The sequence below is a fragment of the Phaethon aethereus genome, assembly GCF_964289735.1.
Source record: "Phaethon aethereus genome assembly, chromosome: 16".
NCBI classification, from domain to species: domain Eukaryota; kingdom Metazoa; phylum Chordata; class Aves; order Phaethontiformes; family Phaethontidae; genus Phaethon; species Phaethon aethereus.
The window spans coordinates 17505281-17520185 of record NC_138592.1 but is presented as its reverse complement, the minus strand read 5'-3'; the positions used below and the strand labels follow the sequence as shown (position 1 = coordinate 17520185).

At 41.0% G+C, this 14905-nt stretch overlaps 1 protein-coding gene across 1 annotated transcript in view; it reads right to left on the bottom strand.

Moving 5' to 3' along the window:
* Positions 1 to 873: 873 nt before the first annotated feature.
* Positions 874 to 14905, bottom strand: part of NCOA6 (nuclear receptor coactivator 6) — a gene marked incomplete at its 3' end in the record, with an annotated part of 34492 nt that continues 20460 nt past the window's right edge. Inside the window, exons 8-13 of the mRNA XM_082007227.1 lie at positions 14463 to 14584; positions 10594 to 13584; positions 8950 to 9018; positions 6986 to 7022; positions 4164 to 4312; positions 874 to 920 (exon numbers count right to left, since the gene is read on the bottom strand). Coding sequence (XP_081863353.1) covers positions 874 to 920; positions 4164 to 4312; positions 6986 to 7022; positions 8950 to 9018; positions 10594 to 13584; positions 14463 to 14584 — 3415 coding nt within the window. The remainder of the gene's footprint in view (positions 921 to 4163; positions 4313 to 6985; positions 7023 to 8949; positions 9019 to 10593; positions 13585 to 14462; positions 14585 to 14905) is intronic.

Here is a 14905-nt window from a genome sequence, read left to right as displayed (position 1 = left end):
TTCAAACCATTTAATCCAGCATTTTCGTCTGCTGTGTTTTCCTGCCGAGAAGCTGTATGTGTGGGGAGTGCCGTCTTCGGGGTCTCCTCGCTACGGACTCGCTGCGCGCACCCCGAGGGTGGCAGAGGGGCCTCTGTGTGGTTTGTTTCCTGCTTTGCAGGAACAGCTGCATCAGTTAATTCGTTTGTGGTTAAACAAATTCCTTTCTAAAGCTCCATATAAGGAGCTTGCAGGCCCGGAGCTCTAAATAATCCCTTCAGTCTTCCCATTTGGAATGATGCTGCTGGTGCTGCTAATAATAATACAACCCAAATTATAGGACAATAACATTTATTTAGAGCATGAGGGATTCCACATTATACAAACCCTTAAATTTTTTTTTTTTTTTGTTTCACTGGTCCATTTCTACAACAAATACATCAGATCTACTATATAATAAAATTATTTACATTTCCAAACAAGATCAGGTTTGTTTATAAACCCTCTTACTGCTATTCACATACAGTACTTAAACAACAGCACAATACATTATTTTAATACCTAAAAATGACAACCCTGTATTCTAATTTGTTTATGAAAAGTGGAAACAAATAAATTTACAATTGTCTTCCCCTCCCCTTCCATTTCATACAAACACATTAACCTAATGTGCTAACCCTGGACTTCGCTTTGTAAATCCAGGGGGTTTTAGAAGAACCCAGTTTTTATTATCTATTTATCTGTTTTTTAGAAAAAAAAATCATTTACTGGGAACAGTATAATATTAAAATGACTTACTGTACAGAATTTTATTTAAAAAAGAAAAATCACAGCTCAAAATTGCTATTGGTAAATTCACACTCATTTACAAGTTTCATGTTTCCATGCAGTAATTTACTTGGATTTTCTTCTTTTTGACTGCATTGCACTGGCACTCGTTTCTGAAATTAAGAGAAGAAAAAAAGCATGGATACGAAGTCGGTAAGCCATTCACCAGAGGTGCACAGATTGCCCTTTTATTTTTCCGAAATCACACCAGCGTGGAAAACCTCTGAAGACCAGGATTTCCACGGAACCGGGACTGACTCTTCGCAAGACGTGACACAAATGGACCCTCTGCCCTGACGACAGCCGTCAGCAGCGACACAACACAACGTTCCCCCTTGCTTCTGTTCGGACACTATTTCCGAGTGTTGTGAGTTTAACATTTATGAAGTCCTAATATAACGGCCTTAAAAACAGGAGTCGTCTATTTTTAACTGTTCTTTAACTTTAGGTCCCCACATGCCACAACTTGCTCAAGCCGTACCACAGAAGGAAGTCTCCGTGAAACAGCCATACAGCGCCGGGCACAAACTGCTCAGGCAGCCCCAAGCATCATGGAGACGGTGTTATAAAGAAACTTAGGAAGGTATTCTGGAGCCTGTCATGCAAGTTAAGAATCTAGTTGTCTGAGTCCTTGGAAAGTCAGGTCATTAGAAAAGTCGTCTCTTCAGTGTACACTATGACTCACAGAAAAACAGCTTATGCAGAAAGATACAAAATACTATATAGCAGAAGCGCTTGCAGAAGCTACAGTGAAAGCATATGACATTTTCAGTGCACTTACCAAGGCACTAAGTTTCCATTTCAAAACAAAAAAGAAGAAAAGAGTACGGACCAAGTGTATTTGCATCTTTAGATTTTTTAAAAATGTGATTTTAAACGTTGGCAATGTATCTTTGGCTACGTACAATACTTTCCAAAAGCTATTAGAGCTGTGTGTATTTTAAGAGTCAAAAGGGAAAACATTTCCAAGACATCTAAAACTAGAAAAGCAACCGTACAACTCCATGGCTGTTAAACGTTGTATTAAAAAAAAATAAAAATCAACAGTTCAAAATTTAACAAACTTGTAGCTACAGTAAACACTGAAACAGCCCTTGCTGGAAAGGTACTCCAAAAAATGAAAATACCAATACAGTACCAGTTTTCAGAAGTGAAAGATCTTAACAGGCACGACCTCCAGTCACTGCAGCTCCCTCCAAGCAGCAACGCTACTTTTTGGTAGCTTGGTCAGCAGCAGCGTTGGCTGTAGCCATCCCTGCTGCCGCTGAAGTCCCTGCGCTTGGGAGAACGAATGGGCCAGCGGTCAGCAGTGCTCAGTACCTGTCCCAGTCCCTTGTGAGCATCACCAGCATCTTGTGAGCATCACCAGCATCTCCCTCACCTGCTTCTACTCAAAACCTGCACACTGAAGCGTGCCGTGTACGTATGGACAAGGGCTGCCTTTCAGTCTGTCCTCTTCTCTTCCAGTTACCCGTCTGCTCCTCCTTCCTGACGCCTAGCAAGGGAATTCTTACATGAACTGGTCAAAGTCTGCTTCTCTCTCCCGGCTATATTTCAGTTTTTCCTAATTGCCATTTTTATAATGACCTCAATCGGCCTCTATCTCAAAAGGTAGCTCCTCCCAGCCCCACCCCCTCTTTAACATAGATCAGCGAGTTTCTCAGGACACCGATAACGCAACCGGAGATGTCTAAGAGGAGCCCAGGAGCATACAAAACAAACATCCTTTCTTAAGCTATGATTCACTAATAAACATGTAGAACAGCGTAGGCACAAGTGGCAAACCTCGTCGCACTTCTTCAGCTACCTCACTAGTCCTCCAGCCTGTTCTCTTCCACAAGAGAGTCTTGTTTTGCTCATTTTCTCTACAGCTTGAAGGAGGCAGTTGCTCACTGGGAGATAACGTAACCAAAGCCCAGGGCACTACACGGTTTACAAGCAAAACCCATAGATACTGCGGCAGTTTCAGATGCATGTTTTAAAAACAATGATTTTACTTACAGAGGTAAACGAATAATACAGTCGGTACAAAACCCCTAAGTGAGTTCTGGTATTATTTAAAATTGAGGTACTTTCATGTTCCCAAATTTTCAGAATTTGACTTGCCACTGGTTGTCATCTTTAGGTTTATTCATTACAGTGTGTGGGGCAGGTCATACGTTTCAGATCCCCTCAAATTCAGGAAGGTATCACCAAATCGATTTTACATTGGCTTCACATTTTTCAAACTTTTCTTCACAATCATTAAAGATAATTTATTTTTACAATACAGACTTAGATTCTTCTGCACAATCCTGCCACAAGAAGTGAATTTAATTAAATTCAGCAGCCACAAAAGTGCAGAACATATAGGTCCCTTCATGTAATCTTTTAGAGTTATTGCACAGTTACATATAACTGGAAGTCTTCTCTGAAACTCTTAAAATGCAAATATTCTTACCATCAAACTTTAGTATCTTCAGTATGGAAAATGGTTGCTGAATTCAACTTGACTTCCTTTTATAATAATTTTATATTAATACCTCTTTGTTCTGTATGTTAACTTTTAAAATATTGGTCGAATGTTGCCTCTTGACGGTCTCCCTCTACCCTCTCACGCAACTTTTGTCCACCAGAATTTTTCTGACCCTTAAACATAAGGAGCTGACACAGTTAGCTTCTGAAATGCAGAATGGCACCGTGAACCGTGCATTCTGGTAATGACCGTGTGTTATCACACAAATGCTGCATACCTTGTTAAAGATTGTAACCTGTGTAGAAATAAGGCATGTCAGCAACTGCTAATGCCATGGGTTAATATCTGTAACTTCAGGATTTCACATGTTCTTGGAAAGAACAGCTGAGGCTCTGTGTGCTAGCACACAGCACCCCTCGATGCTCCAGGCTGCCATCCAGGCAGCGTTCTGAGCGTGCCTGAACCACAGCATTTGGCTTCACAAGAGCTTATCGTGCACTTGGGAAGACTTAAGCATTTGTCTTGTGTCTTTCAGGCTTCAGGGGGAAAAAAAAAAGTCAGTTTTTTTACTTGAGTACAGTCCTTTTAATGGCAACACATTCCTGCCAAGAGAATTCAACTTCAACTAGGCAAGCTTGCTGAACACTAAGTCGATGAGTACTGCAGAAAACCAGTTCCACAAATTTAACAATGGGAAATTCATACAAGATTTACTGCCAGTACAGATGTCGGTAAACACTTCAACACCAACCTGTGTCTAAATCGTTGAAACTAGAGTTAAAAGCACACAACGTTTACAAGCTGTAAACCATTGTTATGAGCCAGTTATTGAAAGGATTATTATTTGGGGAAGTATGTTACTTCCCGCCCTCTCCAGAGATATGATGGCTGTGCATTTTACCTTTTGCAGTGCTGGATGCAGATGCTGGTCTGGAGGACCTCTTGCGTTGTCCGTTCTCTACAGTTTCCTGTGAAGCGGCAGAATCCTCTGTTCTTGAATTTCTTCTATTTGGAGTTTTAGACTTTTCACAATTCTCTTTTGTCTCATTACTAATAAAGTGGGACAAAATATTTCTGATGAAGTGTAAGAAGAATTATGTTTTCCTATGCAACTCAGACAAGCTGGAGGATGGACCGACACAGGTACCAGTTCCGGACTATTAGCACTGAAGATATGAAATGCTAGAGATACCAGAAGTTTTATCAGATGAAGAATGACCTGAGTAAGCCAGAGTATAGTCCATTTCTATTAAAAATTATCAGAGGATACAGAATTGAGAAGTCCTCAAAGAGAATATTTTCAACATTAGAAGCCCAAGAAATTAGATGCATTATAAATTGTCTGCTCTGTTTTCCACAGGTGCCACCATTACTGAAGTCTAGGAAAAGCAAACAAGTTACATTAGAGACTGCTACGATATGGGAATACAGAGTTGAAATTGCAGATGAACATAAGGAGGAATTATGAACTCTCCAGCGAGTATGCCAGCTTTTGTTTTCACTAAAAAGAGTCACTCCATTGATCCAAGTGATTTCTTCACATATTAAAAAGCTTAAGGTTTATTTAGAATTTTCTTCAAGCTTTGAAGCTTGAAGTTAAAATCTTTTTTTTTTATAACAGAAAGCTTTTTCTGTTATAAAAAAAAATAATTTTAGGTAGTGTGGAAATCCATGTTTCTTGTCACTGAGACAATAAATGGAGCGCTACATTTTATAATTAAAGTCTTTTTATTTTATCACTCTTAACCCTGTAAACTCATCCTGAGATTTGGGTGTTTTTCCCTTAATGCATTAATGCCAGACAATTTCTGATGACTAAATTGTTTCTGAAGATTAAGCTAAACTTATCTCCTATGAATTCAAAGGTAAGTAATTAATCAAATAAATCATTCTGCTGATAATAGAAAATGAGAAAGAAAACTCATTTCATGCCCTTTGGGTGATACTTGCAAGATTTCAAGAAAGGCTGCCTTAATCAGAGAACTGACTGAAAACACCCAGAGCAGACCTGTGCGTTACAGAGGTTCCACTAAATGTCACTGTTTCAGAGGAAGCCCTGCTTTGACAGGAAAAACCACTACAAATTCTCATAGTTTTAAGTAACAGATATCTGAAATAAAACACAGTTTGTCAATGAAAGGAGTGACAAACATTCTCAAGCAAGAAAACACACAGTAGAGGAGAATATGGAAGCACGTGGATTGTCTCAGACACAAAATACACACCGAAATCTATTTCCCCGCAAGTCAGTATTACGGGCAACCTACAAACCGAATCTCCCAAGCAGGTCACAAACAGGTCTTCTGCTGAGTAACCTGGGCAGCTGAAACAACAGCCACCTACTTCAGAGGATGCCTGCAGGTAGGCAAACAGGCATCACCAGCTGAAGTTCAGTTATTACAGATAATTTTTACAGATTCCATAGCTTGGATTGTCTCGTAGGAACCAACACATCACTTCTCTCCTTTTATCGGAGGAAATTAAGTTGGCCCAAGTAAAAATATTTCTAGTGCTTTGTAGGTTGCAAGGTTCCTCTAAGGTTTGTACCGTGTGGCGTTTTAACTCCCAGAGCTCAAAGCTGACTGCTGTGGTATCAGCCATCGCTAGATTCAGTTTGCCTGAAAACTTCCCTTCTTTTCCAGTCTTGCTCAGAAAAGCACCAGTCCAGAAAAATCCAAACAGAAATGCACCTGCAGTAATTTGATGTGCTGAATGAGTTCGGAGATCAGTCATGCAAGGACACTTCATTTGGAGAACCTGCTCACCTGCCAAGTGTTGCACCTTCAGCTTTTTAGAAAAAATCTACCCTAAAAAGAACTTGTCGTGAAATTTCAGTTCATCTTTGGTACAACTAGAAAGATCCCAATGCACATGCAGGTAAATATAGTTAAATATTCAATTCAGAGTCATTCCTGATCTGAGAAAGTGTATTGCGTTACCTCCCTGGCAGAAGGAGACACTGCCTCATTTTGTGACGAACCAAATGAGTGAATGGCACCTCTTGCCCTGGCTTAGGGGATCGCTCCGCTGACGAGGGCAGCATCAAAAACCCGGCCAGTTGCGCCAGCACGGTTATCCAAAAACCTTACGAAGGTCTGTCATTACAGCTGCCTAGACTGAGTTTAAGAGCCTGGTGCGTTTAGAATCTAACAGAAATAGATCCTGTAAACCATATTTTCTTCTGACAGAACACAACCATTTGAAATTTGATCTTTTAATTACTGAATGTCTTAACTGGAACAAGATGAAGTTTCTACCTGGCTTTCCTATTAGGTTTCAGCAAAGTGTCAACAAGCAAACACAGGAGGAAATCTGGAGAAAAGAGTCACGAAGGCAGAAGAACAACAACCTTTAGAAAGATTTACTTTCAGCAAATAAAAATTCACATGACAGCTCTGGGGGTTTTAGTTTTGATTTGTTTTCAGAAAATATCCAACAGTGGAACCATCAAGACCCTTCCAGGATGTGAAACATTCAGGCCCGAAGGGATAAGAGGAAACACTGCCCAAAGCACGAAGACAGACTCAGAAAAAAGTTACCTCACATTCTGCATTTCAGCAATGTTTTGAAACATTCAACTAGCCCCATTTCTTAGCAGAACAGAAAGAGTATGGACAAGAAAATGAAAAGCAGTAGCAGAAGTTGTGCGATTGAAGCAAAGAGAAAGGGCCTTCCTCCCATGACAGCTACATCTATCTGAATCTACACAAGCTGTCTCCTTACCTTTGACCAGCAACTACTGGAGCATTTGTTTCAAGTTCTACAAGAGAAAAAGATAATTTTAAAGTCTGTTGTAGAAGTACACACCCGCTGACAAAGCGTGACTACCTCACATTTTTCTCATGTACAGGTCTGAAGAACTTCTCTCGTCTATCGTTTCTCTCAAAGCCAAGCCAGCTAACGTATCAAACCAAGTACCACATCAGCCAAGCGCTCTTTCCAATTGTGGCTTGCACCAGCTAAGACACAGGAAAGTTAAAAGGAACCCTGCAGAAGAAAGCTGTAGAGAGACTTCCTGACGAGGGCTACAGTCCTTTTTTAACTTCCATTTCAGACAGTTTATTACTTCTAAAACTTCTAGGTTTTATTAATTTTAAACCTTAAAAATACTAACCTGGATCTATCATGCTTGTAAAATTTGGCCTTCACCCAACCTCCTCTCACAGCAATATCTTCTAATGCAAAGGAAGGTAATTTTCTGAAGCCCAGTTATACTTCTGAATTGGGAAAAAATCTCTCGGGGAGATGATGTAAAGAGAGGTCTGACCTGCCTTCTTTCTCTCTCTCTGTGTCATTGCGATTTTACACATACAGATCAGGTTTCCTTTTGAGTCTTCACCACAATAAACAGCTCTCCTTTTCATCATATAAGATTTCTAATCTTTTAATTCTCCCCATAGTCACCAGATCCTTTGCTGAGAGGGAGTATCTATATGTAAACACAGCACCTCTGGTGAGAAACTGCCAGTGGTTTAGGGATTACCATTAAAATGTAACGTATTAACTCACTGTTCCTTTGTCACGTTGCCTATAGTGTACTTCATCTCACCCTTAAACACCCTACAATCTTGGGGCCAGCAGTGCACAAAACCATGATCTTAAAGATCAGTCTAGTACCTGAAGTTTGCTAGAGTGTGCACAAGGAATAAAGGTGTAAAAAAAGTAAGAAAACAGGTAATATCTGTTCCCTTATGGTAGATACCCCTTACAATTTGTACTGTCGGAACATCAGACTCTGCAGTGGATTGTATATAGCACTGTCTGGGAAAAACAGGCGTCTTGGTAACAAGAGAAAAATAGACTGAGCAACACAAGGAAAGAGTTCCTTTTCTTCCTACCACAATTTGAACAGGGAGAACAGCCAATAGTAAAAATCGGTAACGTCAGCGCTTCCCCCCAGCAGGAACTCCCTAGTGCAGCCACATCAGCGCTGGGGCAATGAGTCAGATGTAACTCGACAGGGTGCATGAGCATCTCTGTTTAAGTGGAAGTTCAAAGAAAGCAATTTAGTATATTTTTTACTTTCCGAAAACTCTACTTCTAATCATATTAGACATGGCAAATTGATGGAGAGTGGCACTTCCCATGCACAAGTCCACATCTACCCTTTTTCCCCACTCATCTTGGAAATTACTTTTTTAAAACACCACAGAGTTGATGGTGAAGCACCATGAGAACAGACGGCAACAACAAAAAGTCATCTGACAGGGCTCCACCCCTGAAACGCTGCTGAGGGTGCATTAAAAGCTGAACAGAAAAAAAGGATTACCACTCTAAAACTTACATTCCCCCCATGGCTTTTGAAAATATTTTCATAAGTGTCCCATATAAAAGAAAAACCCCTATTTGCTCTTAATAAAACTTCAAAACCCAAACACAAGAGCTCAGTCCCTCCAGCTTATCACCGAATATCTAAAAACTGCCTTGGTGATTTTTTCATTTGTTTTACTTGAATCTCCGACTGAATCGTACTGAATCTCCGACAAGGCTTTGGAGACTTCTAAAGCACAATGTATCTAACAAAGAAAAGCAATCCCAAAAGCACAAATAAATAAAAAAACACCCAACCCCCAAACTACCAAGCATATTAGTGACCATTAAAATATGCATTAAAATAAATGCATTTTCAGTTACAAACATAAAGAGTTTAGTTCACCTATATTCCACTTTTCCAAAGGAAGATTTACCTGTTCTTTGAACAGTACTTTCTGATGTTGCAACTGAACTTTTTTTCTGTGTTAAATGTTGAGAGGATGCTAGAATAAAAGTGGAGGGAAAAAGCATTACTTTCAAAAGGAGTCACAAGAATTTTCTGTTGTGCAATCGGGCTGCTTTTACAAAATGCTGTATCTTCCAGCTTACTGCATGTTTTCATTCACAGATGCCATTTTTTTAACCTACCCTCTACTTTCCCCCCACGACACACACCTTCCCCAGCTTTAAAAACAAACTTTGGCAAAACTAGCCCAAGCAAGTTTTCTCGAACTAGAATAATAACGAAATTAAGCATCATAAAACACATTTTGAAAGGTAACAGTTTTTCACCAGACTGAGAAATTAAAGAAAGTCCTAGAAATTAAAGAGATTAGTCTCTCTCAGTTTAATGCTCATTTCAAGAGAAGTTCTGGGGAAAAACAGCGTCTTTGTTAATGAATCAATGTCCTCACTCTTTCAATGAAGTATGCTCCAGAGGCTCCCTTGAAGTCCTTTGGCAATAAGATGATGTGACTTAACATTTCTTAGGTTGCCAAGTTAAAAAAATAAGATGGAAAAACAATTCTTGTTGGATTAATGCCTTCTAGTCTTCTATGTGATAATGAACTTAGGAAGAACATGAAGACAAGTTGTTAAACATTCCTGCTTAAATAAAGAATATTCACTTCCATTTTTCTCCTAACAAACCAGAATTCCTTCTCTGAAGCTCGAAGTAAAGATTTCCATTTTCTAGTGGCATACAGCTATGACATGCATCTAATAGCCACATGGAAAGTCACATTCAAACTGAAGTTTTCAATTCTACTGACTTCTGTGGATTTTATCTTCCATGATTTTATCTTCTGTGTCTAAATTCATGATGTAAAGCACAACGGATATTCAGACAGCCTACTTCAAGGGTGATGTTTTATTTCCACACCATTTTCAATAGATTAAAAATGGCATCAAGAAATAGCAATGTCATAAATCAAGTCTGTCAGATGCTCAAATTAAAATAGTAAAGGAGAAAACAGTTCAGATGCGAAGGTATTTTATGTTTCTAAGTGGGTGCAATTCACTTATAATGACTTTTTCAGGTATTTCTCTGAGATGAGCATTTTAATTTTTCCTGAGATATAAGGTGTTTTTTCTGGAGATTATTCAGCTCTTTTCCTAGAGGGTTAAAGTTATTCAGAGAGGGAACTAGTATTATTAACTCGAAGTATTGTAATTAGGTCAATAAATGGAAATAAGTTCCAAAAATAAAAAGTCTCTGTCAAGATTGAAGCAGAATACCAGTACATCTACCAGTATAAACGACATCTTAAGTATTACTTTTGTCATTACCGATACACCCACTTTATCTCCCCACTTCTAACAGTTAGGCGAAGTCACTCCTCTATTACTGCATCATACGTTCGTGAACAAATACCCCATTTAAGCAGTAAATGGAAACCGAAATAAAACATCTGAAACATGGATCTTAGTGAAATACAAGCCTGGGTGTCACTCAGATATTGGAAATAAAAAAGCAGCTGTCAGCGTCTGAATTTTATTACGTGGGTGCAAAAAGCACCTAGGAAGTTTACAAAAGCAATCGCATTTCTTCCACTTAGGCAGGATAGCACCGGACTCACCTGCACTTTGTAGCAGTTCCTGATGTACTCCTGCTTTTTCCTCCGCCACACCACCCCCAGTTTGCTCAGCCGGTAAACTGCCGTGGTTACTACCGTTAGTGCTTGGTGCTGCAGGTGCGAGGTCCGGGACTGCGGGAGCGGTGACAACCGACAGTGCGCTCGTAGGAGGAGTGCTTGTTGACGCGCTTGGAGACGCAGAGGCAGGAGCAGCAGCCGCAGCGCTGACGCTCGAATTGCCAGGCCCAGAAGTGCTCTGTTTTATAAGACTGGGTGCTGGAGGTGTCACAGTTTTGTTATCTAGTTCTGCTGGCGATTGCTCTGTGCCCAAACTACTTGGGACCAACGTTTCTAAACCCTGACCTTCTGCTTCTCCGTCCAAAGCATATTGCTCTTCCCCTTTCTCAAGGGAGCCAGTGACTTTCTTGCATGCTTTAGTCAGCAAGAGTTGGCCAATCTTGTCTACTTTTCCCTTTCCCTTACTCGATGAAACAGGACTGCGTCTGTTCCCAGATCCTGGACTACTCGTAAGAAGAGGTGAAACAACAGGTCCAGACTGCATTGCTGTAACAGAGCACTGGTCACTCGACCCACCACTTTGAGAAGAAGTCTCCTCTGGGCTGAAGTCTTTGACTTGCTGAGCAGGAAGATGTGAAGGAACATTGGAAGAAGTTGTAGCGGGAGAAGGCAGCTGAATAGGAGGTGCCAAGGGATTAAGAACCAGTGGCCTGCTGGTGGGAATACTAGAAACAGGGCTGCTGGATGATGTGCTGGGAGGAGCAGGCCCAGAGGAGAACTTTATATTCTGCGGTATATGCAAAGGACCAACAACTGCGACCGACTGAGGCATTAGACTAGAGTTAGAAGTCATTGGGGCTGCTGGAATCGTACTTGATTGAGAGCCCTTCATAACCTGAATTATTGACGATGAGTTTATAAAAACAGGTGTAATAAACTGTGGCCGGGCATTAGACTGAACTGCTGACTGTCCCTCAGAAACCATAACTTTGCTCCCTACGTTGGGCATTGTGACAACAGTCGACACTAACGCAGGTTGCAAGTGAGATGGCAATGGTGCTGATGTATTAGCAGAAGATGTTATAGCGTTTGAAGTTACAAAAACTGTGATCTGGTTGGGGGGTAAAGGACCTGAAATAGAAGAAGAGCTGACAGGCCTCTGCATTACTGGAGGAACACTCTGTGCAACGTTTGAGTTTATTTCTCCCAGTTCCTGGTGCCCTGGATTTGAACAGGGCTCATTATTTTGAGGCAAGCTAAGCGAATTAGATGGCTCTTTGCTCGAGGATGAATCTTGCAGCGGAGGAATGACAGCTATCTTCTTCAGCTCCTCACCAGTGGTGACTATTGGTGCCATTTCAAGACCAGTCAGACCAGGAGGCTTAATGGTTACATTAGGAGCTCCAGAATTATCAAGAAGTTGACTTAAAGAAGTTGGTGCTTCCCTCATAGCTGGAGATACCATGGTTTTACTTTCCTCCAAGACTGGAAGCTTACTGGTGTCTAAGGCTTGCCCATCTTTTTTTGATTGTTCTTCTGGAACCAACATTTTCATTTCTGGAGTAGGGATACCTTTTAGTTCAATACTGGGCTGGTCTTTGCTACCTTGGACACCTTGTGCACTTTGACAGTCGTTATCTTGAGGCACACTAAGGCTCTCTTTATTGTCTTCAGGAATGCCAGTCATAGCAGGTACAGAAATTGCAGGATTCTGATTACTTAGCAAGTTATTATTTTGAAAACTTGTAGTCACAGGTGTTGGCAAAGTAGAGGGACCAGCCATCATATTTCTTTGTAATTCCATGTTCTGCAAGAGAGATGGATTCTGCTGAGTTGTCAATGATAACTTAGCTGCTTTTGAATTCTGTCTGCCAGGGCTTGGTGTAGTTTTCCTACTGGATCCAGGACTGGACCTTCGACTATTGCTTGGACTCGCTCTCTTAGTTCCTCCAGTGTTGGTTTGTTTTCCTGAATTAATGACGACACCTTCCAATTTGTGTGACTGTGGAGCAGCAAAACTAGACTGACTGTTAATTGTGAGATTTGATGGGGCTTGTCCAATGGCCTTCAAGGTAGTGGGATTAAGACCCTGCTGATCAAATCCTCTACTGAGATTAGGCCTGGGAGGTAAAGGAATATTAATTTGGGGAGGGAACAGACCAGCTATAGAAGCATTGAGTCTCTCTGGAGACAAGCTAATTTCTGATGGTTCTGTGCTAGGTGGACGGTTATTAGGAGTCTGAGGATAGTATGGCCTTGGGCTTGCTCTGTTTGGGGTTTTAGGCCTTGAAGTTTGTGATGGGGTGGCAACATTTGGAAAATGGTGTGTAAGAGCACTAGGCAGAGAATTAGACTGCTGCTGGGGACTTGCACCCTGGGCAGTTGAAAGTGGGGATGGTCCAGGTTTGGGTCCCGGCATCATTAATTGGTTCTGTGAAACTACTAAATGAGATGTCAAATTATTCTGAGCTCCTGATGCTGGGGGGCCTTCAGCTCCACCTCCTTCTGGAAGGGAGGATACTGATGAAACCTCTCCGAGGGGTGAGCTGGAAGGATTCTGTACATTATCTTGATAAACCATTTTTCTTGCATTATTTCCCAGAGGAGGATTGCCTGGCAAGGAAATTCTTTGTTTATCAGGAGATGGAGGCACTGATCCAGGACCTTGGAGGTTAACCATTACCGGCATGTTACCACTCTGTTGCATCGGCATTCGTTGAGCATCTGGATTCAGAGGCCCTCTAGGTGGGTGAACTCCTTGTGGTACAGGAAGCCTGACTGATTTGGGGTCCTGCTGCATCATAAGCATCATCATCATCTGCTGCTGCTGCTGTGGTGTCTGTGGTGGTGCCTGGGCTTGCTGTGGTGGTGGCTGTGGCTGCTGCTGCTGCTGTGGCTGTGGCTGCTGAGTATGTGGCATGAGTTGAGGTGGCATCTGCTGAAGTGGTCTTTGTTCCACTGGCTGAGATGGATAACCTAAACCGACAATATGATACATTCATTAAGACCAAACAAAGATCAGAGAAAGCAGAATTTCTGTAATGAACAGGATCAGATAGAAAGTATAGCCAGAAGCCTGTTTATCTTCGGCGAGACCCACATTGATGGAACTTTACAAATAAGGACAAAGATTTTACTTAATTCTTAGAAATATTTTTACTTAATGTATGAATGGCTTGCATGACATTTAATTGGAGATCTCTTAGGGTATTGTATCAGCTACTAGCTATTACTCAAGATTCACATCACCTGAAAAGTCACTGCAACTGTCCATGGGCTTGCTTTCACTTACAAATGCAGAGTTGGGCTTTCACTAATTAATAATCCTTAAAACAAACTTAGAAGTTTGTCAGGCCCCGTGGGACAAGGATGAGCATATCTGCTGCAGATCTGACATTCTCTAGTGTATGAATTAGAATCTGCCATGTATTACTTGGCCAAAACCGGTGCTAGAACCACCCATGTGGCTTATAAATTCCTTGGCCATGCAAAGGATAATTCCAATGGCAACCTCTATTTCTTAATTATGAAAAAACAGCTATAGGTTAATACTAAATTTTCAAGGCACCAGTCTGTGCTACAGCTAGAAATACAGAGTTTTTTATCAATTATGTTATTGCTGAATAAGTCTACAGTATTCAGTATGATACTTGCAGGATGATACATGAGAATGTGGCCACCTCTTCATTTTGAGCTAATTCAAAGAAAACACTTAAACAAGTAGTTACTAGGAGGAAAAAAAGCTTTGGACTTGAATGAATGATAACACAAATAAAATAGAACTGTCACAAAGTTCAGTTAAAAGCTCTGCTATAGTCATTACATTCAGATAATCCACAGAAAAATCCTACTACCTGGTGGCCTACTTGCAAAATCTGAAAGTTTAGGGCCTGAATTATCTAAATTCATTCCTTGTTCCCCAGACATTGACGACTGATCACCCTCCTCCAGGCCAGATGGACGTGGTTCTGAAGAACTGAAAGAAAAATAATTGCAATTAAGATCCAGCCCTCACATCAGTAATTAATTCCTAGCACTTTTCACCGACCTGCAAATAACTCACTAAAACGCCCCACTACGCCTGGTGCAACACGACAAACCCGAACGCAGCGCCCAGGTCTGCACCTTGCTCCCGTGCCTTAAACACTACCCAAAAGGAAATAAGTTGCCTGGTGCCCTATTGGTCTTAACCATGTCTTTCCTTTGTCTCTACCTTGAATCTGAGTTTTATAACTAAGAGAATGCCAACAGGTTTTCCAATTTATATAGATATGTATTTTTGAACTAAATAGGCTTC